Source organism: Peromyscus leucopus, chromosome 1, assembly GCF_004664715.2.
Source record: "Peromyscus leucopus breed LL Stock chromosome 1, UCI_PerLeu_2.1, whole genome shotgun sequence".
In the NCBI taxonomy this organism is placed as follows: Eukaryota; Metazoa; Chordata; class Mammalia; order Rodentia; family Cricetidae; genus Peromyscus; species Peromyscus leucopus.
This window is the reverse complement of record NC_051063.1, coordinates 48,921,980-48,944,293: the sequence shown is the minus strand read 5'-3', so window position 1 is coordinate 48,944,293 and position 22,314 is coordinate 48,921,980. Positions and strand designations below refer to the sequence as shown.

Here is a 22,314-nt window from a genome sequence, read left to right as displayed (position 1 = left end):
AAGCAAGCTCACATCCCACAGCTGTGCAGCCAGCTGTAATCCTGGCTAAAGTTCACTCCTTGGGAAATCTGGTGTGGGGGTGTTTGTTGCTGGAATGTGTGTGGCCAGAGCCCAGGGTCCCAGCCAGACAGCAGGCTCTGCTGGAGCCCCGAGAAGGCTCACAGCCAAAGGAACCCGGAATCCCCAGCCACCAACAGTGCCAGAGAATGGAATGTGCTGTTGGGGTGTTGCTGGCAGGACCTGGGGTCACGGGGAGCTGGGGAAGGTAGGGGCTCTCGCCACAAGGCCAGCTCTGTTCTGCTAGGGACTGAAGGCGGTGGTGCCCAGTGGGCAGATCCTTCTTGTTGCTCAGTGGCTAGCTCCTTAGAGTGGGGACCAGAATGTGAGGAAGCTGCCCAGAGTGTGACCTTTACCCAAAGCTTCTTAGGCCACGGCTGCTACGAACACCTGCAGCACAGTTCCCATTCCATTTTGGGTGGGTCACTTAACCTCCCTGTGCCTCTATTTACCCATTTAAAATACCCACCAATTAGATGGACCTGTGGTGTTGTGGACATTAAAATGAGCTACTGGCTCAGCATTCAGCCTGGCAAAGTGATCCGTGAACAGGGCCAGCTGTGGACAGACAGACAGACACAGACCTCTGAAAAAGGAACGAAAACAGAGCTTCATTTGGCTCATACAGAAGACCCCCCACCCCAAACCATCGCCTGTTCCAGGTATGCCAAGACTCTCCAAAGGCATCAGCACTCCAGACCACAAAAACCTCAGCAGACTAAGCCCAAGCCGGCTGGAGCCAGGCCTCCAGACCTGCCCTGCCAGGTGCCAGGACTGGACCCTGGCTATCTGTCCCTTCCTCCTGGATGCCCAAGATCAAACTGGCATGTGTCTAATTCCACAAAGGGTAGCTGTCTGTCATGCCACTTTGAATTCTCTGTACCATGAGCTCCATGGTGACAATGTCCCCAGTCCTGGAGAAACCTGGTGGCTCTGCTCTCAATAGAACCTGCATTTAAAGACAGCCTCCCCCACCCATTCTCACAGGGGCCTCCAGGAAACAAAAAGGGCAAAACCCCTTTCCTTACATCTTCGACTACACCCTATAGCAGCCTTCCTGAGCAATGACAGTCTCCTTTCAACAGGATGGCATCACCTGTTTCAGACTATCCCAGGACTCTCCCTGACACTCTCCTCTAAAAAATGATTTTATATTATTCTCTGGCTTAAAGGGGGAAGAAAAAAAAGATGACTGCTGTAAGGACACAGGACAGAGGTGCATGTTTTGTCCCAAGGCTGTAGGATGACACAGAGGAGGTCCATGATAGGTGGGGCTGACCTGGAGCCGGCTTACACAGCTGTGCTGGGCACTGCCGTCTTACTGTGAGAAGAGCAGTGCCCCTTGGGCTTGTCACTGGCACTAACCAATGTGTGCAGTGCCCGGCACCCAGTCCAACCCGCCTCGCTGGGATCACAGGGGCCACCTGCACCTCACCTCTCCAAGCAACCTCTCCAAGCAACCTCTCCCGCCAGCTCTCAGCCTCCCTCCCGTGGGGCCGGGCCTTTCTGGCTTTGCAGGGGAAGGAGAGGGGGTAGCTACGATTTCTCCATTCTAAAGCCTGCATTGTTTAGTATTTAAATTCTGGCCCTCACTCTGGTCACAAGACAAAGCCCGCCCCTCCTGTTCACAGGGCACAGCTCTCCACTGGGTCTGGCTCCCTCGCAGACCGGGCAGCAGCACACGGGCACTGCCACAGAGTGTGCAAAGACCCGCCCCACATCCCACCCTTGGCAAAGTGAAAAATCTGAACAGCACTAGGAAACCTGGGTCTCCCCACGCCCATGGCGAGTGTTGGCACAAGGACAGGACAAAAGCGTAAGCTTGGGCCTTTTATTGACAATTCTCCACACAGTTCCTTTACAGTGCTCTCCAGAATACATAAGCACAGAGGTAATGCTCTCTCCCCAGGACAAAGGGTACACCTCACCTGCTTGGTCCGCACTGCCAAACCCTCACTGCTCTGCATATGGCCAATCAGCAAAGAGGGCTTCAGACGGGAGTCACTCATCCCACACCCAGATGCAAGGTCCTGCAGAAGCCCTCATCTTCACCCCAGCCCTGAGCTGCATGCTCCCAGGAACCATGAAATAAATAAATAAATACTTTGAAAAGACAGGGCAGCTCCAGGGAAAGGGGGCCTGAGCCAGCTCATGGCTTAAGAAGAGGCACAGGGCTCCCTTGGCAGATCAGAGGGAACATAAAACTAATCATGTGACCTTATCCCACAGTGGACACTGTTCTCCAGGAACAGCCCTGGACTCTAAGAGGCAGCCCATCAAGTCCTACCCTTTCACGGACCTCAAAGGCCAAGGGCTTTCAGAATCTCTGCTCCAATCCCCTGGCCTCATGTTCTACAGGGTGAGGGTTAAGGAGAGGTGGCAGTGTGAGAGAAGAGAGGTGGGGTGCCCTAGACCCAGGGCAGGAGCAGGAGTGATGTGAGGGTCCCGCAGCCATCCCAGCAGGGCTGAGGACACCAGAGAGTCATGGGAGATAAGATCCTGTAGACAGAGCTTCCCCATGCTACCATCCACTCGACACTGAGAGACTGGATCAGTACCCTCATGTGCACTCTCCTCTGGGCACCTGGGAACTCCAATCATGTCTAGAAAACAACAGCTCCCGAGGCTTCTCAAAGGGCAGAGTCAGGCCATGGTGTCTAAGTCATCCTGCAGGCTCTCTGGGGCTTAGCCGGCCAGCACTCAACAGGGAAGAACCTCTTTCCCCACCTCAGGTCTCTTAGAGCCTAAGGCCTAGTCAGTCTGGCCTTGACCATCAGAGCTCAGACGAGAGCAGGCTGTGCTCAATTCCGCCCTCTGGTGGACATTCTCTGGCCAGTCCAAAACCAACAGGGCACAGGGTGGTTCAGGGCAAACAGCTCCAGGGACTCTCCCTGTGGGCCTTAGCGGATCACCAGCCCAGCTGGAGGCAGCAGGGGAAGGGCAGGAAGGACCTAACTGTCAGCTACATTTGCCCGGCAAACGCCTCAGAGGACCAGGGTTGGGAGAGGAGGGTCTACTGCTGGCCCCAGGACAAAGGGAGTCTGGCCTCTCTCTTCTCTTCTCACTTGCTCAAGGTCTGATTACAGGAGGCACACACAAACACCGTCTCTCTCTGGGCTTCAGGAGCTGGAAAGGAAGAAGAACGCGGTGAGACGGTTCTTTGTACCCTTTAGGCTCAAGGCGCCAATACTGAACTGACTGGGCCCCAGTCCGTAGACAGACCACCCACGGCCAGCCCACACCTCCCTGATCCAGCACATTCCCTGCCCTCCGTCACGCCGGAGCACTGGGGCTCTGATGCCGACGGCAGGCCTCTCCCAGGTGTTCTGTGCATTGGAAATTCTTCTGGCATCAACAAAACACCTTTTTAAAGCCTTTTTTTTAAAAAAATAAAATACCAGAGGAAATTTTCCCTAAACGTTTTAACGGTGGTTAAAAATCTCTGGGTGGTAAGATTACAGGATCACTTTTCTCTTCCTTTCTTCTTTATAATAATATCCAAATTTTACAGTTAACAAGCATGTGCTACTTGTAAGATCAGAAGGGAAAAAGCTTGCCCAACATCACAACACAGCACAGGGCAGGAAGTGAAATATAACCCCAGTTTTCAAGAACACCAAAGCACATTCATGCCACCTACACGCCAGCGACAGAGAGGCCCACACCCAACCACCCTGCCTGGGACACATGGGAGGATTTTCTTCCTTTTGCTCATCCACAAGTGTTATTCACAACAAGCATGTACAGCTTTTAGGAGAGGAATAGAAATAATTTTGATTTTGTTAAAAATGTTACCGAGGTAATGAAAGTAAGAGTCAACCAGGCGGTCTCCTCCGTGGGGAACGCCCCCACCCCCTCCCCAGGGCGGCCGCCCTGACCCACTGCCTGCCTCACCTGTGGCCCCCATGGAGGACTTGGGCACCTTGAAGGAGCAGCACCGAGAGCAGAAACTGTTCCCGCAGTTGCTGCAGCTCCGCTGTCAACAAGAACGCCAAGGTCAGACGGAGCCCACCCTCGGGCACCCACCCGACAGCCCAGTACCTCCTCCCTCCAATCGTCCCATCGTCCTGTAAGATGGAGAGGGTGGGAACGAGGCCGGACAGCCGCAGGGGCTGGTAAGGGTGTGGGCCTGAAGCAGGGGGGATGCACTGGCCCTGTGACCCGAGACCCAGACTCCACTGATGGCTCTCCCGAGTCCCACATAAGCAGTCACAGCACACTGCCCCAGCACACAGCACCGACTTACCCTCTTCTTCAGCACCGAGAAGGTGGCAGCGCAGCCCGCACAGTTCCCTGAGAAACAAAGGCAGCAGCTCAGCTGTGACCCAGCCCGGGCCACTCACCCCGAACTGCTCCTGACGCTTCTAACTGGGGCACTTAGGACCCCGCCTGGTACAGCCCAGCATCTCAGCTGGGTACAGAGAGGAAGGTCTGGATTCAGAACAAGAAAAGGTGCCCACCCCTAGGAGCAGCTGCCACCAGGCTACCCACAGCTCCGATTCTTGCCCCCTCCCAACACTGAGTGGTCTCGCACCCCGACTCACAAGCTTGGCAGATTACCAAGGAGCACCCAGAGACTCTCCTCCCTGGAATCAGGGACCTGACTCAGGTGTCCTCAGTGAAGCCCACCATATGTGACCCTTTCATAATGCTTCCTTACAAATAAACACAGCTGAGGGACAGATAGGCCTCTAGGAAATGCACACTCCTGCTTTCTGTCATCAGAAGGTTCCAAGAGGAGTGTGAAACCAGGCCCCTTCCACATGACACGGAGGGAGGACAGAATTCCTGGCAAGCAGGACCACCACCTTCCTGAGTCACCAAGGTGACGAGACGGAGGGGCTTCAGACAGCGGCACAATGCCAACAGCAGCTCAGGTGGTGACTGGAGTCAAGGGGTGGATGTCAGGAGAGATGGCAGATGGAGAAAACAGGTTCTGGGGCTATTATGATCCGGAAGGGCAGCAATCAGCAGCAGAGGGCACAGCTGTGACTCGTGGGTAACATGTCTGACCCTAACAGTAAAGCTCCTTTCTAGTCCAGCCAGGATTACCCATGGCTCTTGCTAAAAAGAGACTCCCTGGGGTCAAGGAAGGAAGACTGTGGAGCAGGGGGGGGGGGGGCGGGGGACGGACACGACACGGGACACACACAGGACCATGGCAGAGACGTCTGAGGCAAACATCCCTTTGCTGCTCCTGGGCCCAGAGGATCTGCCTGCCCCACCACATCCACCTGAGAAATGACAGTATGTCTATGGAAGGCCCCTGAGCCTAGAGTGTGTCTGTCAAGGCCAGGAGTCAACACAGATAAAAGGGATCCTCAGTGCTTAGGGATAGTGACACACGAAAGAAACCAGCAGGTCCAGGACAGACACCTAACCTGAAAAGACAACCACACCACGAGTCAGGGGCAGGAAGGCAGGCCCCAGAGGTCCCTCAAACTCCTGAAGATAAATCCAGGGATTTCTCCTCCCTCGATCTCACTAAACACTGGAACACTCAAGTCAAAGGCACAGTGACTCTCAGTCACCGGTTACTCTAGGCTCTCACGAGGACTTTATCCATATCAGAGCCTGGTCCCCAAGCCGTGCTCAAAGTCAGACCCACCCTTCAAACTCTGTCCTTGATCTACCCACAACCCCCCAAAATACAGATTATCCAAACTACAACTTTGGCAGCAAGTGACCTCAGCAAACTACCATACCCAGAAGAAGGTACCCTTTACTGCAGATAGCCAGGTCACAACGACCGAGACAGGCTCTCAGGGACACACAGGCCCAGCCAGCACCTCCCACACAAACAGCACCGTTACTTAGAGCCAGCCTGGCCTTGTGCTAACTCTTGGCATGCACTGGCATGCCATCCACAGCAACCCAACAAGAACTTTCTCTTACAGAAGGGAAAACAGAGGCATAATTTGCCCAAGGACACTGGCTGAGCTAGTATTTGCTGTCAAGTTCTGCTGCCTAGGGATCACAGCTCTCTGTAGCCTGGGCCAAGGGTACCTTCTCTTCCTGTCAGCTAATATTCGACAATGAGAGGTGGGCATGAAGAGACCCACATTCATGCCACACTCACACGTCCTGAGACATTTGCACATTCCCCAAGGTGCCATGGACATCTTTACAAGTGCCCACAATTCTTGGACTCTGCTCCTGTGGCCCAGGTGTCCCACCCGCCCTAGCCACACCCCCCTCCAATCCACTTCTTTGGCCATACCAAAGTTGTTGGTGGGATAGCGCTTGCGGAGCCGTTCTGTAAGCCGTGACACCTTGCTGCGCAACACCTCATTCCTACTGAGGAACCCATTGTCCTGCAGGGCCAGCTCATCCTCTGCTGGGCACGGGGTGCCCTCATCATCCTCCTGTGGGAACAGCTTATTCCAGTCCCGCTCATCACTTACAACAGCCCAGGTCCTGCATGCAGAGGCACCTGGGCATGGTGGCCATGAAGTGTGGCCCAGTTAACCAGCCCTGCCCCTTGCACCCCGCTTCTACTTACCAGCACCACCAGGTGGGTCTCCTGCCTCCCAGGGTGCGGGGAAGAAGAAGAAGAAGAAGAGAAAACAGAGAGCTAGCAGGAAGGGAAGAGCAGGAGAGGCAGGGGAAACTGCTGTGCCATCCCGAGCCCTGAGTACTTCCCGCAGGGTGAACGCAATAGGGGGCTCTCTGGAAGCAGCCCAGACCCATGGAAGCTTAGAGAAAGCTTGGCGCAACTCTATTGCCGCTGGTCATATACAGTTCAAGAGAACAGAGTGGGAAAGGAAATATCCCTCACAACAGTCTTCTGGGCTGTGTTTCACTTAAGTTCCACACATTCTACAGAACTAAGGGTGAACTGGGTCTGGATCTAAAAATGTGTTCCTTACTTGGGTCATGAACAAAAACGCTTGGAAAGCCCTGCCATAGCTATCTCCATCTTCCACAGATCAAGCCTACAGCCATCACCAACTTGAGGAAATCTCTCGCAGTCACAGCTGAAAGGGACTGGGCGGGTCTGAGGGGCAAGCCAGCAGTATAGCGGGGCCCAGTTAAAATCACAAGCCTCTTGCTCTTCCAACCTCTCAGAGGACACTTTCCAGAGTCATGTCTCTCCCTCCACCATGAGGGTTCTGGGGACCAAACTCAGACCATCAGACTTGGCAACAAGCACCTCTCCCAGATGAGCAATCTTGTGACTTGTCCGACAGGAGACAATGGCCCCTCAGCTCTACTGACTGCTGCAGACTCTGAGATGCTAGGAAAGTAACAAGCCTACAGTTCTAACTGAAATCCACCGTTTCAAACACTGGCTCAAAGAACTATTTTAAAAGTTTACAAGCCAAAGAAAACATGTCTTCACACTACCAATCTAAATCACTGTCTAAATCAAGGCTGCTGAACTTCCCCTGAACCAGCACTTGGCCAGGCAACTACTTTCTCCACCCTCCCAAAGGGACATCTATGGAACTCAGTCTACAGACAGGCAGAGGCACAGGGCAGGCGCCTCCTCCAAACACACACACCCCGCCCCCCCACGCCCCCCCCACGCCCCCCAACACCATGACCTCAAGGCCAGGTGACAAACCACCACCCCACAACAGTGGTTTACATAGGCTAGCAGAGCCAGCCCTGCCCTGGGCTCTCGAGACAGATGAGGAGAGGAGGAAGGGACCAGTGGCACTCTTTCAATCAGTGAATTTCCAGCTCAGATCAAGTTCTGGCTTCCCATGTGGATGATAGGGGAAAAAAATAAAAAACAAAAAGTACAGCTCTCAGCCCACCCAACTTGATCTGGCCTGGTCAGTAGAGGGGACCGGGAGAAGGCCACCCACCTCAATTGCATCTTTGAACTCTTCATCTGGCTCAGCTTCCTCAGCCTCTTCCACACTGCCTGGCGTGAGGTCCTAGGAAGAAAAACTCTATGGCAAAAGGGTTGGCAACCCTGGTCCCTAGGGTAGAGAGCCACCTGCTGAGAGCCAGTGGCTAGGCTCCAAAACCCCTGGTCCCCGCCCCAGCAAACTGCACAGCTGCAGGAAAGAGGCAATCACAAGAAGAGCACCCTCTAACCCCACAGGCATGACCACAGAACAAGACTCGCTGGACCTGCAGTAACTCACCGTCAGAGCCTACCCAAGACTCAGCGGTTTACTAGCTGAGAGCCTTGGCAGCCACTCTGTGCCTCGGCCTTCTCTTGTGCCACTGGAAATTATCTCATCCCCATCCCCAAGACACACCCCACGGGGCACTAAACACAGCACTGGGCACGGACCAAGTGCTCACACCCCACAGACACTAAACACAGCACCGGGCACAGACCAAGTGCTCACACCCCACGGGGTACTTAGTGCAGCACCGGGCACAGACCAAGTGCTCAGAAAGGCCCAGGCGGCCATTTCATTGCACTTTTTATTACTAAGCATCCCAGAGACTAGGCAGGAAAGCTCCCCAGCCCCAGCCCAGAAGCTATGCCTTATAAACAAGAGGGAGGAAAAAAAGACAAAAAGGGGAGGAGGACCCACTTGCCAGCGGCAGGACACTCACCTCTGTGGGTGTAGGGTCAGGTGTGCTGTCCAGCAGAGAACTCCTTCCCCCGGCCTCCTGCAGTGCTGAACTCTCACAGGCACACTCTTCCTGCCTGGGGTTCATCCGCCGCTGCAGACAAGCCCTGTACTCAGACACCACTGCAGAGGGAATGGAGAACAGGGTCAGAGGTGACGCAAGACACGGTAAATGGGCGGTGGTGGTGCATACCACACCTTTAACCTCAGCACTCGGGAGGCAGAAGCAGGTAGATCTCTGTGCATTCAAGGCCAGTCTGGTCTACATAAAAAGATTCCAGTGAGCCAGGACTACAACGTGAGACCCTGTCTGAAAAAAAGGAAAAACTCCAGAAAGAACTCTGGAGGGAACTTCCCAGAGACCCAGTAAGTGGCACTCCAGGAGTGTTCTCTATCAGCACTCACCCCTCTGCTCCAGAGTCACTCCAGCAAGTGACCATGAAACTAAGGACAGAAAGCAAGGAGAGCAATCACCAAGCACAGGGCCACTCCAGACTGCCCAGCATCCCGAAGCCAGACAGCAGACTCGGGGTCACAAGGAGATGTGGCAGCCACTCCAGGTGGCCACACGTGCAAGAGTAGGTAGCAATTTAGGGGAAAGACCCCTCTTTTATCTTCTACAAGCCACCATATCCGTAAGCAGTGATGAATCTGCCTTAAAAACGGAAAGGGAAGCCAGGCGGCGGTGGCGCACACCTTTAATCCCAGCACTCAGGAGGCGGAGCCAGGTGGATCTCTGTGAGTTCGAGGCCAGCCTGGTCTACAGAGCGAGATCCAGGACAGGCACCAAAACTACACAGAGAAAACCCCCCCAAAAAAGAGAGGGAACCCTCTAATGGCAGCCACCTTAGAGCACGGTCAGACACCCAACCCCAGCACACTCCCAGAGAACCCCGGTGCAAAGCTGGCCCCTGTGGCAAGCACAGCAAACATACAGAAGCAGGAAGCCTACACAGGTGCTCAGGGTGGGCCTCGGCCCAGCTGTCAGGCTCTCTGGGGCTTACCTCGGAAGAATTCCACGTTTCCCAGAAAGAGCGTGCTGTTTAAAAGGGCAAGGACCCAGCAGAGAGGCAGCAGGTAGAGCATGCAGACCATGCCCAGGAGAGCGCCATAGAACCTGGATGAACACAAAGTCCAAGATCAGGAGGAAGTGACGGGAGCACCAGGTGAGAAACAGCTCTGGGCACAAACTGGCAAGACCTGCCATCAAGCCAGTGTGCAACTGCTGAGGAAGTACTCAGAAGTGCCAAGTTGTTGGTGTCTAGCAAGTGACACCAGTGAAACCACACTGTGTCTCAAGCAGGGAGTCCATGGCGCTGGCTCAGCTGCCATTGCTGGAAGGGTCTAGGCCTGAAGTCTAGACACAGACTGGAGCATGAGACAAACTCTGCCACTGTCTCTGTGACAAGTCCCTTGGTTCTCAAGCATTACTTCATTCACCTATAAAGTACAGGTTAAACAGCATCTACTCCACGGGATCACTAGAAAAAGACAGACAACAAACAGGAACCTCTGAGCATGGGCCTGGCACACAGTGAAGACGAGACAGACATTATAGCCATTATTGATATAGGAAAGCCTCAAAAATATGCATTCCATGTATGCAGCAATTTCATCTTTTAAGTTCACTAAAAAATTTTTCAAAAAATTAAAACTAAGTCCATCAAAATGTTCACTGTAGGGCTAGTAATGAAAAGTAGAACTTATCTAAATATATAACAGAACACTTCCATAAATTACAATCATTCACAGTCCACATTACAAAATAATTCCAAAGACTTTGTTGTAACCACTTATGATGTAATTAATGAAGAGAGAGATCTCATACACACAGGCTAGAGAGGTGGCTCATTGGCCTAGGGCACTTTGGGCTCTTATAGAGGACCATGTTTGATTACCAGCACCCTCAGGGTATGCACACATGCACACATGCAGGCAAAACATTCATATTATATATATAATATATAAAATATATTATATATAATATACATATTACATATATAATTAAATAAACAAATCCAAAAAGCAACATGAAGCTGATAGGCACATGAGCAGCTCCAGAAGGCAGCTGAACATGAGCTCAGCTGTTACAGCAGGGTGGTAGATTACACAGTGAGTTACTTGCCTATTATTCGAGTACTGTTACGGTGTATCTTTTAAAATGGCACCTACACAGAAGCAATCATTTAGGGGCAAAAGCATATGTGCAGACCCACACCCTAGGGCCATGGTGTGCTCCTCTCCTGAGGTGGGTGGGGCAGAAGCCTTTTCAAGGTAGCTGGCTTCACTTGGCGGGGGTGGGGGTGGGGTGGTGTTCAAGCCACAGATTCCTACAGGGCGGCGGGTGGAAAGGAAGGGCCCACTCACTGTGAGGACACCATGGGGTTCTCCCAGTGTAGCACACGGTAGGCTGACTCACAGGTACAGCACAGGCGAGTCAGGAAGGCTTCCAGTTGAATCAAGCTGTGGACACAGGAGCTTCTGTGAGTGGACAAGCCCTGCCCCTCCCAAGCCCACCTACCCATCCAGGAGGATAGAAGCGATGAGGATGCAGAGGCTGGGCTTCACAGGCACAGCTAGCCAGCAGTGGCCACCGTCTGTAAATACTTGTGCTGGGAGATGGTCTGGCAAAGTGTTCCAGTCCATGTCAACCTCCTTTGGGAGGCCCTTGTTGAGGTGAAACAGTTAAGGTCCCTGCTATTTTTTTTTATTATTTTATTTATGGCAATTGGGAGGAACCACTTTGTAGACTCAGTACCCTCCTTCTCCATAGGGCTCATTAGAGACACGGCTGCTTCTAGAGCTGGAACAGGGAAAATTAGACAAATGTGAATATTCTGCTGTGCCACCCAGTAAGGCAGCACTGAAAAATGATGGGGCTATAATGAAAGAAGACAAAAACCAGCTCAAGGGGTCCCACTGGCCAAACCAAGGGCACTCCAAGATGGAAGGAAGAACTGTAATAGATTAGACCCTGCTGAGTGAAATAACCTGTGCATTCATACTGACAATAAATGAGAAGCACACTTCCCCGCCGCAGAATGCCAGAAAATAAATGCAAATGGAATGTTGAGCAGAGAACCACTTCTCAACCACCACGGAACAAACTCATGAAGGTAGGACCCACCAGTGGCTTTTATAGCAGGTGAGTGGAAGCTGATGAGAACAAGATAGTTCAGTCTCAATGTATCTCTCCACAGATTACTAACAACCAAGGCTAAACAATAATTTACATAGAGAAGCCTTAAACAAGTGACCCAGTTAGTATTTCCTGACATCGTGTGGCTCTCACATAGACTATGACACTCCACTTGTCAGCCCTGCTCAAACATGTACCCTGAATCTAACAAGGAATGGTGTAACACAAACTGTTTTATACACATACACACACATACACACAACAACACAGTGAGCTTGTGCTCCATCAAGTACGTTAAGGTCACGTGGAACCGCTCACCCCACGTTAACAGAACACAGAAATTAAGTGTGAGGACTGAGGTGCTTAGTAGCCAAGGTCTTGGATCTAGTCTTAGCAGTACAGGAAAGAAAAAACCTTCAATGTAATGTATGATTCTAAATTGGACCCTGGACCAGGGGAAAGCAATATTAAAAAAACTTCATCAATACAAATGGCAAAATGTGATTATGAACTATGCAGCAAAGAAAGGTACTAATATATCAATATAAATATCCTAATTCCAACTGTTCTACTGGGAATACATAAGACAATGTCCTTGATCTCAGAAAAAAAAATGCTGAAATGTTTGGAGTGAACAGAGGACTGTTTATAATTTTCAAATGGTTAAAGGGAAAATAAAAAAATAGAAAGCTAAAGCCAGTGTGACAATATTAGTAATTGCTCTGTATGAATGGTATATGGAACTGTTTCATTCTTCTGTGCCGCTTGTCAAATATTAAAATATTGTTTCAGTGTCAAGCATACTGGTGCACACCTTTAATCCCAGCACTTGGGAGGCAGGGGCATGAAGATCTCTATGAGTTTCAAGTCAGCCTGGTCTACATTTTGAGTTTCAGGCTAGCCAAGGCTATATCATGAGATCATCTCAGAAAAAAAAAAAAAAAGAAAGAAAGAAAAAGAAATGTGCTGTGGGATGGTCTATTTGTCAAATTGCTCTGATGGTCAATAAATAAAACACTGATTGGCCAGTGGCTAGTCAGGAAGTATAGGTGGGACTAACAGAGAGGAGAAAAGAAAGAACAGGAAGGCGGAGAGAGACACTGCCAGCCGCCGCCATAACAAGCAGCATGTGAAGATGCCGGTAAGCCACGAGCTACATGGCAAGGTATAGATTTATAGAAATGGGTTAATTTAAGATATAAGAACAGTTAGCAAGAAGCCTGCCACGGCCATACAGTTTGTAAGCAATATAGGTCTCTGTGTTTACTTGGTTGGGTCTGAGTGGCTGTGGGACTGGCGAGTGAGAGAGATTTGTCCTAACTGTGGGCAAGGCAGGAAAACTCTAGCTATAGAAATGCATAAAAATAAATTACTTCACATTAAAAAGTGTCGTTTGTTTATTTTCCCATATACCTGGACCTCACTCCTGATGACTCTACTTCTGGGCATGTTAGTTCTGTTATAACCCCTGCTGTATGTCAAAAGCCTACTTGGAGCCTGAATCAAGGAAAAGCTCAGGAAAAGCCAGCTGTCACTGAATTCGACAAGGTTAACATTCCTCAACAGTCTTAAAGCTGCTTCCTCAAAGCACCCGCCATGGCATGTTGAGAATGGTAATGATGACTAACACTGAACACTCAAGCAATCTTCACAACCATCCTCTGCGAAAGCCCAACATCACATCCGGCAGATGAGGGACCAGAGGCACAGAGAAGCAAGAGAGTTGTGGGATGTTGCACAGAGGTGAAGAGGCAGGACCCAAGCCCAGCTGTTGTGGGATATTTATAGCATTCTGATGTTCCCAAAACTGCCAATAAAATTTGCTTTAAATCAGAGGATGGATCTAACTACTAGCTGACCAAAATTAACCACAGAGGTTTTGGAGGACTGTGAACAGACACAGGAAATAGTAGGGCGAGGCTTAGAGAAGGTCTCAGTCCTGTTGTATTAAGGATGGGGGGGGAGGGGTGTCATTTACTGGTTGCTTCTCTGATCATTCAGGTTCTTACTCCAATATCTGACTCCTGAGTTTTTACTGATAAAGGATAATTAGATAAACACTTCACCCAGCAGGGGCTTGTACAAGCGGCACCTAAGCCAGCCCCTTAGAGGTCCCTCTGGGGGAAAGAACGAACACAGTTGTGATGGGAGCTGAATCTGGAGTCTCAGTCACTAGCTCTAAGTGGAGGATAATAATAGTGTCTCCGTTCAGACCCGGTAAAGAGATTAAGTAAATGAAGTCTGTGGCAGCCGGGCAGCAGGCTCACTCCCCAACACTCCTGGCCTCCTTTCAATACTTACAAGCTCTTCACCTCAGCCACAGCCTCCGGTCGGGAAAGGCGAACTCTCTGTAGGTCCTCCTGCCTTATGCTGTGGTATTTCCTCCGCATCAGCTCCGAATCTGGCAGCTGTGGCCGGCAAACCTCCTGAAGGTAGCCCAGCAGGGCAGGCACCGAAATCATCAAGGCACCCATGGAGTACCAGGCCCCTAGGGGATCAGGAACACTGCAGGTGACACAGTAAACGAGCCTGCGCACCGTCCATGTGCTCGCCTCCCACCTCCTCCAGGCCCGGCCTGAGAAGCCAGCCTGACCACACTGCAGGTGACACAGTAAACGAGCCTGCCCTGCGCACCGTCCATGTGCTCGCCTCCCACCTCCTCCAGGCCCTGCCTGAGAAGCCAGCCTGACCACACTGCAGGTAGGACTCCAGATCCCCCACACTACGGCCTGCTCAACCCAGTTTTGTTTTCCCTCACAGATCCCATCACCACACCATGTACTATGGACACGATGTCTCTTCAGCAAAAGTAGGTTCGAAACTGTGAGCCCCAGGCAGGTATGTGGTCATGGATGAACTCCAACCTTGTATAAATTTAAAAAAAAATGCCTCGTGGGTTGAAGAGATGGCTTGGTGGTTGAAAATATGGGCTGCTCTGCCAGAGGACCTGGGCTTGACTTCCAGTACCCACACTGTGGCTCACAAGCATCTGTAACTCCAGTTATAGGTGATCCAACACCTTCTTCTGGCCTCCACAGACACTGCACACACCTAGTACACAGACATACATGCAGGCAAAACACCCACACACTAGGATAAAATAAAAAATGCCACAGCACACAATAGATGGCTCACATCTGCAGTCTGGATGCTGCAGGATGAAAATTTGGCCCTCTCTACCTACTACTAAGGCAGATGGGAAGCCTTTCCTTTGATTTTTAGGATCGAGTAGTAGTCCTGAGGATTGAGGGATAGAGACAAAGTTCAAAGCAGGAATTTCTCCCTTGTAATACAATATCACAATAGCAAACAAAGACAGCAGTGGCCATCACAAATGCTAATTACACACTTGTCACTGAAACTGACGGAATTTAGAACTGTGCTTAGACACACATACACTAACATCCTAGGAGATTGAATTAAAGAAAAACCCAACTAAGGAAAAGAAAGATGGGTATGATGGTGGTTACATTTGTAACCCCAGAATCCAAGAGGCTGAGGCAGGAGAATAAGTAGTTCCAGGCAAACCTGGACTATATGGTGAATTTAAGGCAAGCCAAAGCTACATAGAGAGCTCCTGCCTCAAAAAAGAAAAAGAAAGAAAAAAAAAGCAGTCCAAAATTAGATGATCCTGTGTGAACTGAGACAACTTTCAACCCACTGACTCCACACATCCATAGGAAATACTGAGAACCATGTGTGACGTAAGAACTCACAAAGGACCAGCTCCTCTAAACACTGCCCTGGACCCTTCCCACACTTCCTGACAGTTCCAACCCTGAAAGGACTGGGCCACAGCATGCACAACAGATGTCCTCGGAGGCACTGCCACCCAGGGCTTCTGCAGTCACATGTCTTCCTCATGGCGCGCGCCTCTCCCCAGCACTAGTGGCCATCCAGCCATCAAGGCTCATTTGCTATGAGGGAAAAAGTCTCTCCTCAGATTCCTCCTGATAACCTTACCCCAGGTCATGTTGGCAAATGACCCCTAATCAGATAGGAAAGTAAATGGGAAAAGGGGGGTCATGAGGCAGCGGCCAGGAAGGAAGCAATACAGAAGCAGCAGCAGCTACAGTCTGTGTGAGGCCCTGGGCTGAGCGGCACACACAGCGTTCTTCACAGCGATCTTGAGGAAAGACTGCTGCTATCTTCTGTTCAGAGATGAGGGAAATGGAGTCAACAGACAGGCTCTATCATGTGCCCAAAGTCACAGAGAGGTTGAATCCTAAGGATCGCTCCGGAGCTTGGGTTCCAACACCAAGGAGACATCAAACTGGCAAAGAGGTGGTCCCTCCCACATTGCTCCAACTCAGGGTTCTCCCCCACATTCATTCACAAAAACCCACTGGCCTCCAGAAGTAGTTCTTACCCTCGTTCAAAGTGAGGAACAAGATGTTGAGGCCCAGGCAGGTCATCAAGGAACACAAAGGCATCTGCCACCTACAACAGAGAGAGTTCTGATCAAAAGACAGCCATTCCTCCAGCCTGAAAGAGGCCTGGCAGCACAGCCAGCCAGCCAGATCTGGACACGAGCAGAGGAGGCGCACGAGGGCCATGGAGAAACACGCATGGGCCATCTGTAGGTCCGGAGGCTAGTGGAGGAACCAAGAGGTCACACACTGACCCTGGGGTGACAAACTGGAAGACCCACAGAACCTCCTTCCAGGGGCAAGAGTACCTCTACCATCCGTTGAGAAACTTGGTTCCCATTGCTTCACCATGCTTTATAAGGCTCTGTCCTTCACAAGGGACACTGACAAGGTTCTTCTTTTAGCAACTTCCTTTATCTTATGTCACAATTTCCTAAGACTATTATCAGCTCACTCTCCGGGCCACTTGCTGGACCACGGAAAATAACAGATATGGGGAAAATCAAAACCCTTTCAGCTCACCAGTCCATTTGTCCAAAATTCATCAACAGGGCACCTTTAATCCCAGCACTCAGGAGGCAGAGGCCAGCAAATCCCTGCAAGCTCAAGGCCAGCTGGTCTACATAATGAGTTCCAGTTCTATAGTGAGACTTTGTCTTAAATCGAGAAAAAAACAATACGGACATCTTTTGCCCACATGTTACTTTATCTCTTTGATTCAAAAGGAGAAAAAGATTACCTACTTTACCATACTAAAACTGAAGGGTTGGGGTTTAGCTCAGTGGTAGAGCACTTGCCCAGCAAGCACAGCGCCCTGAGCTCAGACCTCAGGAAAAAAAGAAGAAGAAAAAAAAAAAAAGAACATGCATTGCAGTTGGCGCCCAGGGAACACAACCTGTGTGAACTGAGAAGAGATATAGCCCCTTCCACACACCACCACCAAATGACAATACAGAAGTCCCCAAAGAGGAGAGAGAAGTGTCTCAAATCTCATAGGACAAGACAGTGCTGCTGTGGAATAATCCTCTTGTACACTGTAAAAATTTGTCACTCGAATTGGTTTAATAAAATGCTGATTGGCCAGTAGCCAGGCAGGAAGTATAGGCAGGGAGACCAAACTAAGGATGATGGGAAGGAGAAGGGCTGAGTCAAGTCGCCAGCCAGACACAGAGGGAGCAGGAAATGAGCATGCCATGCTAATAAAGATACTGCCACATGGCAGAACATAAATAAGGAATATGAGTTAAGTTAAAATATAAGAGTTAGTTAGAAATAAGCCTGAGCAATTAGCGGATCATTTATAATTCATGTAAGCCTCTGTGTGCTTATTTGGGACAGACAATGTCAGTTTACACAGTGCTGCTGGCTTAGCTGTGGAAAAAGACATTTAGAACCCAATGTGGGGGAGCACAAGTATAATTCCAGTACTGGGGAGGTAGAGGCAGGAGGATCAGGCATTCAAGATCAGCCTCAGCCACAGTTAGTTGGAGTCAGTATGGGCTACATAAGACTCTATCTCAAAAACAAATAAAATAAGTTAAAATAAAAAAAAGCAAACTAAGACACCCATGTCCTAAGGTCAATATACACAAGGTACACAATATACACATCAGAGGAGAAACAAGTATCAGAAAAAGAATGGATCCGCTGCTGGCAAACAGTGCTTTGTCCTCATCTGGTCATCTGCGCCCCTCTGTTTTGCCCATTTCAGCAAAGCACAAGTTACACACACCCTGTCCTACTTTCCTCTGCTGGTGGTGTAGTGCCTCTTGGCACACCAACTTGTTAGGTTTGGCGGTCTGAGGATCTGGGGAGATCAGCTTGGAGCTGGATGGAGGGGCACCTCCCCAGCTGTAGTCTCTACATGCTGGCAGAAGGACCGCTGGGCTATGAAAGTGGCTGTCGCATTCGTTTATGCTGTTGATAGTGCTTTTTTTAGTAAAGAGGATTGGACTGACAAGAGACCCAATCTTGGAGTTTGGCTACTGTGTCCAAAGCTACAGTAAAATTTTATGATAAGTTGCTCTGCTCTGTGGGTCTCCCAGAATCAAACTGTCAGCAGATCAAAGAGAGTGGCTCTGGAAGGCCAGTGTGACGCGCTGACTCTTCAGACAGGGCTGAGTTTCCAACTATCTTTTCATTTTACTTTTACCATAATGGCAGCCACCAGTGGTTCTGAGACATGTTTAAGACGTCATGTATTTGACGTCATGAAAAGCAAAGAATGGTATTCCTTTCCTCATAATCTATGGGAAACTAAGAGCCCCAGGCTGCAGAGTGGTTTTTAATTATGTTAGGTATGACATTATTTTGATGATGAAATCAAATGCTTTTATTAAAAGACATAAACTAGCTGGGCGGTGGTGACACACACCTTTAATCCCAGCACTTGGGAGGCAGAGGCAGAGGCAGGTGGATCTCTGTGAGTTCGAGGCCATCATAATCTACAGAGCTAGTTTCAGGACAGCCAGGGGCTACACAGAGAAACTGTCTCAAAAAAAAAAAAAAAAGAACAGACAAACTGGAGTATTCAGAAGTGCAGTGCAAAGCCATTTATTTGCAATTTAGGATATCTTTTTGTTTTGTTTTGGGGTTTTTTGGTATGTTTTTTTGAGACAAGGTGTCCTGTAGCCCAAGCTGATCCCAAACTTGCTATGGAGCTAAGAATGATTATTGTGGAATATTCCTTTACACTGTGTGAAGATGTGTCACTGTGATTGGTTTAATAAAAAAGCTAAATGGCCAATAGCTAGGCAGGATGTATAGGCAGGACTTCCAGGCAGAGAGAGAAAGACAGAGAGGAAACCAGAGGTACAAGATGGAAGAGAAGTTATAAAAAAAAAAAAAAAAGACAAAATGTAGATTAATATAAATGGGTTAGTTTAAGTTATAAGAGCTAATGGAACAAGCCTAAGCTATAGGCCAAGCTTTCATAATTAATAATAAGTCTCTGTGTCGGTTTGTGTGTGTGTGTGTGTGTGTGTGTGTGTGTGTGTGTGTGTGTAAAAGAGAGAGAGAGAGCGAGCGCAAGAGAGAGAGAGAGCTGGCAACCCAAAGAAAACTCTGTCTACAGATGATTTTGAGCTTCTGATCCTCCTGTCTCTACCTCCTAAATGCTGGGATTATAGGCATATGTCCAAATAAAAATACTTTTAACACAAATAAACCCAGAGATGTTAACTGGTTAAGATCCAAGCTCAGTTCCTAGCGCCCACATAGCAGCTCACAACCATGTATAACTTAAATCCCAGGGGCCCTGACAGCATCTCCTGGCCTCTGAGGGAAGCAAGCAAACACATGGTGTATATAAATATATATAGACAATACATCATACACATAAATCTAAAAAGTAAATACATCACTTAAGGAAAAAAGAGAGGCTAGGCATGGCAATACATGCTTTTAATCCCAGCACTCCAGAGATAGTGGCAGACAGGCCTCTGTGAGTTCCAGGCAAGCCAGGAATATACAATGAATCAGTTGGTGCTAGCCTGGTGGCAAACACCTGTAGTCCCATTACTTGTGAGTATGAAACAGAAAGATGTGAGTCTGAGAGCAGCCTAAACTACATGAGTTTCAGACCACTATCTCAGACAACAAAAGGAAAGCTAGAAAAAAATTGAGTGGATGAAAAATGAAGCAAATCAGGAAAAAAATTGAGAACCATTATCCTACATAACAAATGAATATGGTGTCCAGTTTTTTCAAAGGTATTTGTATCTGAGGTTTGTTTAAAATTGTAACTTGCTGGTGAGATGGCTTAGCCGCTTGCTGCCAAGCCTGAGTCTGCTCCCTAGAATCCACTGTGGAAGGAGAACCAGCTCCCAAAGGCTGTCCTCTAATCTGCATACAAATGCCACACACAAACAAAAATAACAAAATAAAATCAACATTTTAATATTAATTATGTTAATATTGGGAGAGGGGGGGCGGGAAACTCTAAGCCTGCTCAAGCTTTAGTAGGCCAATGTCCAAGGCTTTCTAGCGGTCCCTGAGAGGAGCTTATCCAGTCACAAAGAATCCTGATGAAGATCAGACAGCTCCCAGTTCCTGCCTTTCCTGCATAGGACTGGAACACAGGTAGACCTGAATAAATCCAGAGCTCAAACGTCTCCAGAACTAGTCATCACTAGAGCAGAAAAGTCAGCCCAATTACTGCCCAACTGGCCAGAGAGGCAGGAGAGACCACAGGAAAAGCAACCCCTAAAGTCTGTACCTTAGCAAGTACCGAACACCATCACCTGCGTCCTTCAGGGGTTCCAGGTAGATCTCCAGCCTCTTGTAGGACAGAACCAGGTTGAAAAGATCAAACGCTGTGGACTTGGTGGGGGCAGGTGGACTCTCAGAGAGAACCTCAGGCATCACGCCGGGGCTCCCCTCTGGCCCACTCAGGTCCCGAGCTGCTGTCTGCATCCTGTAATCATAATTCCCCACACTTACAATGCACTTCAGTCTTCAACGCATTTCCCCTTGCATTATTTCATGTGGTACTTCTAATTAAACCTCCAAGGTAAGAGGGACTACCCATTTCACACAGAAGGAAACTTTGTTCCTGCTGAAGATCAGCGGGGTGAAGTGGACCACTTGGATATAAAGCCTGTTCTTCATGAACCCCTTCAACGCTCTTCCCCCCCACCAAACCTTTGAAGAACATATAACCCATAATAACCAGGTTGTTGAAGGAAGACAGTTGGTAATCCCAAGTGAAAAGATGTCCCGTGATATCTTTCTCCCATCTTTATCTGGTAATCCTATTTATCCTTCAGGTGTCCGCTTAAAGAGTGCCTCTTGGTCTGAGAAGTCTTTGTCAACACCCTCAGTGTAGTCCGGAAGACCCTTGGCAGGGCTCCCAGAGGTTCATGAACTCTTCCTAGCAAAACACTTAACGCGCTCTTAACCCTGGCTCCTCCATTCATCACCTGGAAAGGGGCCGACCGGACACCAAACTCCCTATTGGACAACTAGGAAAAAAGGAACCCGGGGCAGGGGCAAGACAGGCGCTTAGGAAGGAGATTAGCAGGTCAGCGCCTACAGAGGCCTCGACCACCATCACCCCCGAAGCCGCGCAAGGCAGGCCACGCCCAAGGTCGCTGGGCCAGCAGGTGGCGGCCCCCACCGGGTGGGAGCGCCAGACTCAGTAAACACATAGGAGCGGGGGTGTGATGGCCGCCACCTACCCGGACGCTGGCCCAGGGAGAGATGGGCAGGGACGGCCAGCGGGACGGAAGGGCCACCGAGCCCCGGAGCGCTCCCTCAGGACCGCCCCACCCCACGCCGCGCCACCTCCCACCGACGTTCCGAAGTCACAGGTCCCAGAGAGTCGCCAGCCCCCTCCACCGCCGTCGCTTCCGGGACGCGCGACTCGCTCTGCGGTGGCGCGCCCGTGACGTCATCGCGCCGGCCCGCCTTGGGGCGGAGCTCTGCGCTTAGCTCCTCCCACCCAGGCGCAGGTGAGCGGGCTCGTCCATACTGCGCCTGGGCGCGGCGTTTCTCTTCCCTGCTAATTTCTGGTCAACTCAACTCCTGCCACGCAAGAGACGACTCACTTAAAGCTCCGGAACCCTAGGACCTAATGCCTGTGGACCGGCCGAGCTCCGGAACATTACCACAAGGACAATTAGAGAGACTTGCGTGGTGAAGCACGTCTGTTAGGATTCTGAGGCAGGAGTGTTTCTAGTTCAAAGCCAGCCTTGGCTACGGGAATCTCCTGGCTCAAAAAACAAGGGAGAAGAGAAGGATAAAAAAGAAAGAAAACTTGAGTAGAAGCTCCGTGAGCCTAGGAAAGGCAGAAAACACATCTTCTATGTCAGTTGCCTAGTAGAGACAGAATGGCAGTGGGTAGCTGCTGTCTTCAAGGTCCTGTGTAGGCCTTTCCTACCTCAGTCCTCTTTGCATCTTGTGACCCAGTTGGTGTCCCTTAAAACACACATCCCATGAGTTTGCATTAACCAGCAGCCAGGCAGTACACTAAGCTTTTTGTGCACATTCTTATCTGATCCTCCTTCAATAACCCTTTTGGGTTATCATTTCACAGATGAGGAATTTGAGTCATGGTAAGTAACTTCTTTAATGTCACAGCACATAAACCTCTTGGAACTGGGATCTGAGCCAGATATATCACTGGATCCCAGTAACCCCAGCCATAACACCACCCACAGGAGTCTGCATCTACTGGCCTCATTGCCCCTGCGGCTCCCTTTCAAGCTCA

General features: G+C 50.0%; 1 protein-coding gene across 6 annotated transcripts; it reads right to left on the bottom strand.

Annotated features, from left to right (window-relative positions):
* Positions 1 to 1,874: 1,874 nt before the first annotated feature.
* Positions 1,875 to 21,478, bottom strand: Zfyve27 (zinc finger FYVE-type containing 27). 6 transcript variants are annotated; one of them, XM_028888823.2, is made up of 13 exons: positions 21,284 to 21,477; positions 20,323 to 20,520; positions 16,106 to 16,176; positions 14,038 to 14,224; positions 10,965 to 11,060; positions 9,602 to 9,714; positions 8,581 to 8,720; positions 7,872 to 7,943; positions 6,560 to 6,580; positions 6,278 to 6,422; positions 4,304 to 4,350; positions 3,952 to 4,033; positions 1,875 to 3,183 (listed from the first exon to the last, which is right to left on the bottom strand). In XM_028888823.2, exons 2-13 carry the CDS (start codon positions 20,517 to 20,519, stop codon positions 3,119 to 3,121), a joined length of 1,236 nt encoding a protein of 411 aa, XP_028744656.1. In that variant the 5' UTR covers position 20,520; positions 21,284 to 21,477; the 3' UTR covers positions 1,875 to 3,118. The 6 variants fall into 6 exon arrangements, with proteins under 6 accessions (XP_028744656.1, XP_037062857.1, XP_037062861.1 ...); XM_037206962.1 differs by having other exon boundaries at positions 21,390 to 21,414; XM_037206966.1 differs by lacking the exon at positions 3,952 to 4,033 and having other exon boundaries at positions 21,284 to 21,478.
* Between the last annotated feature and the right edge of the window lie 836 nt (positions 21,479 to 22,314).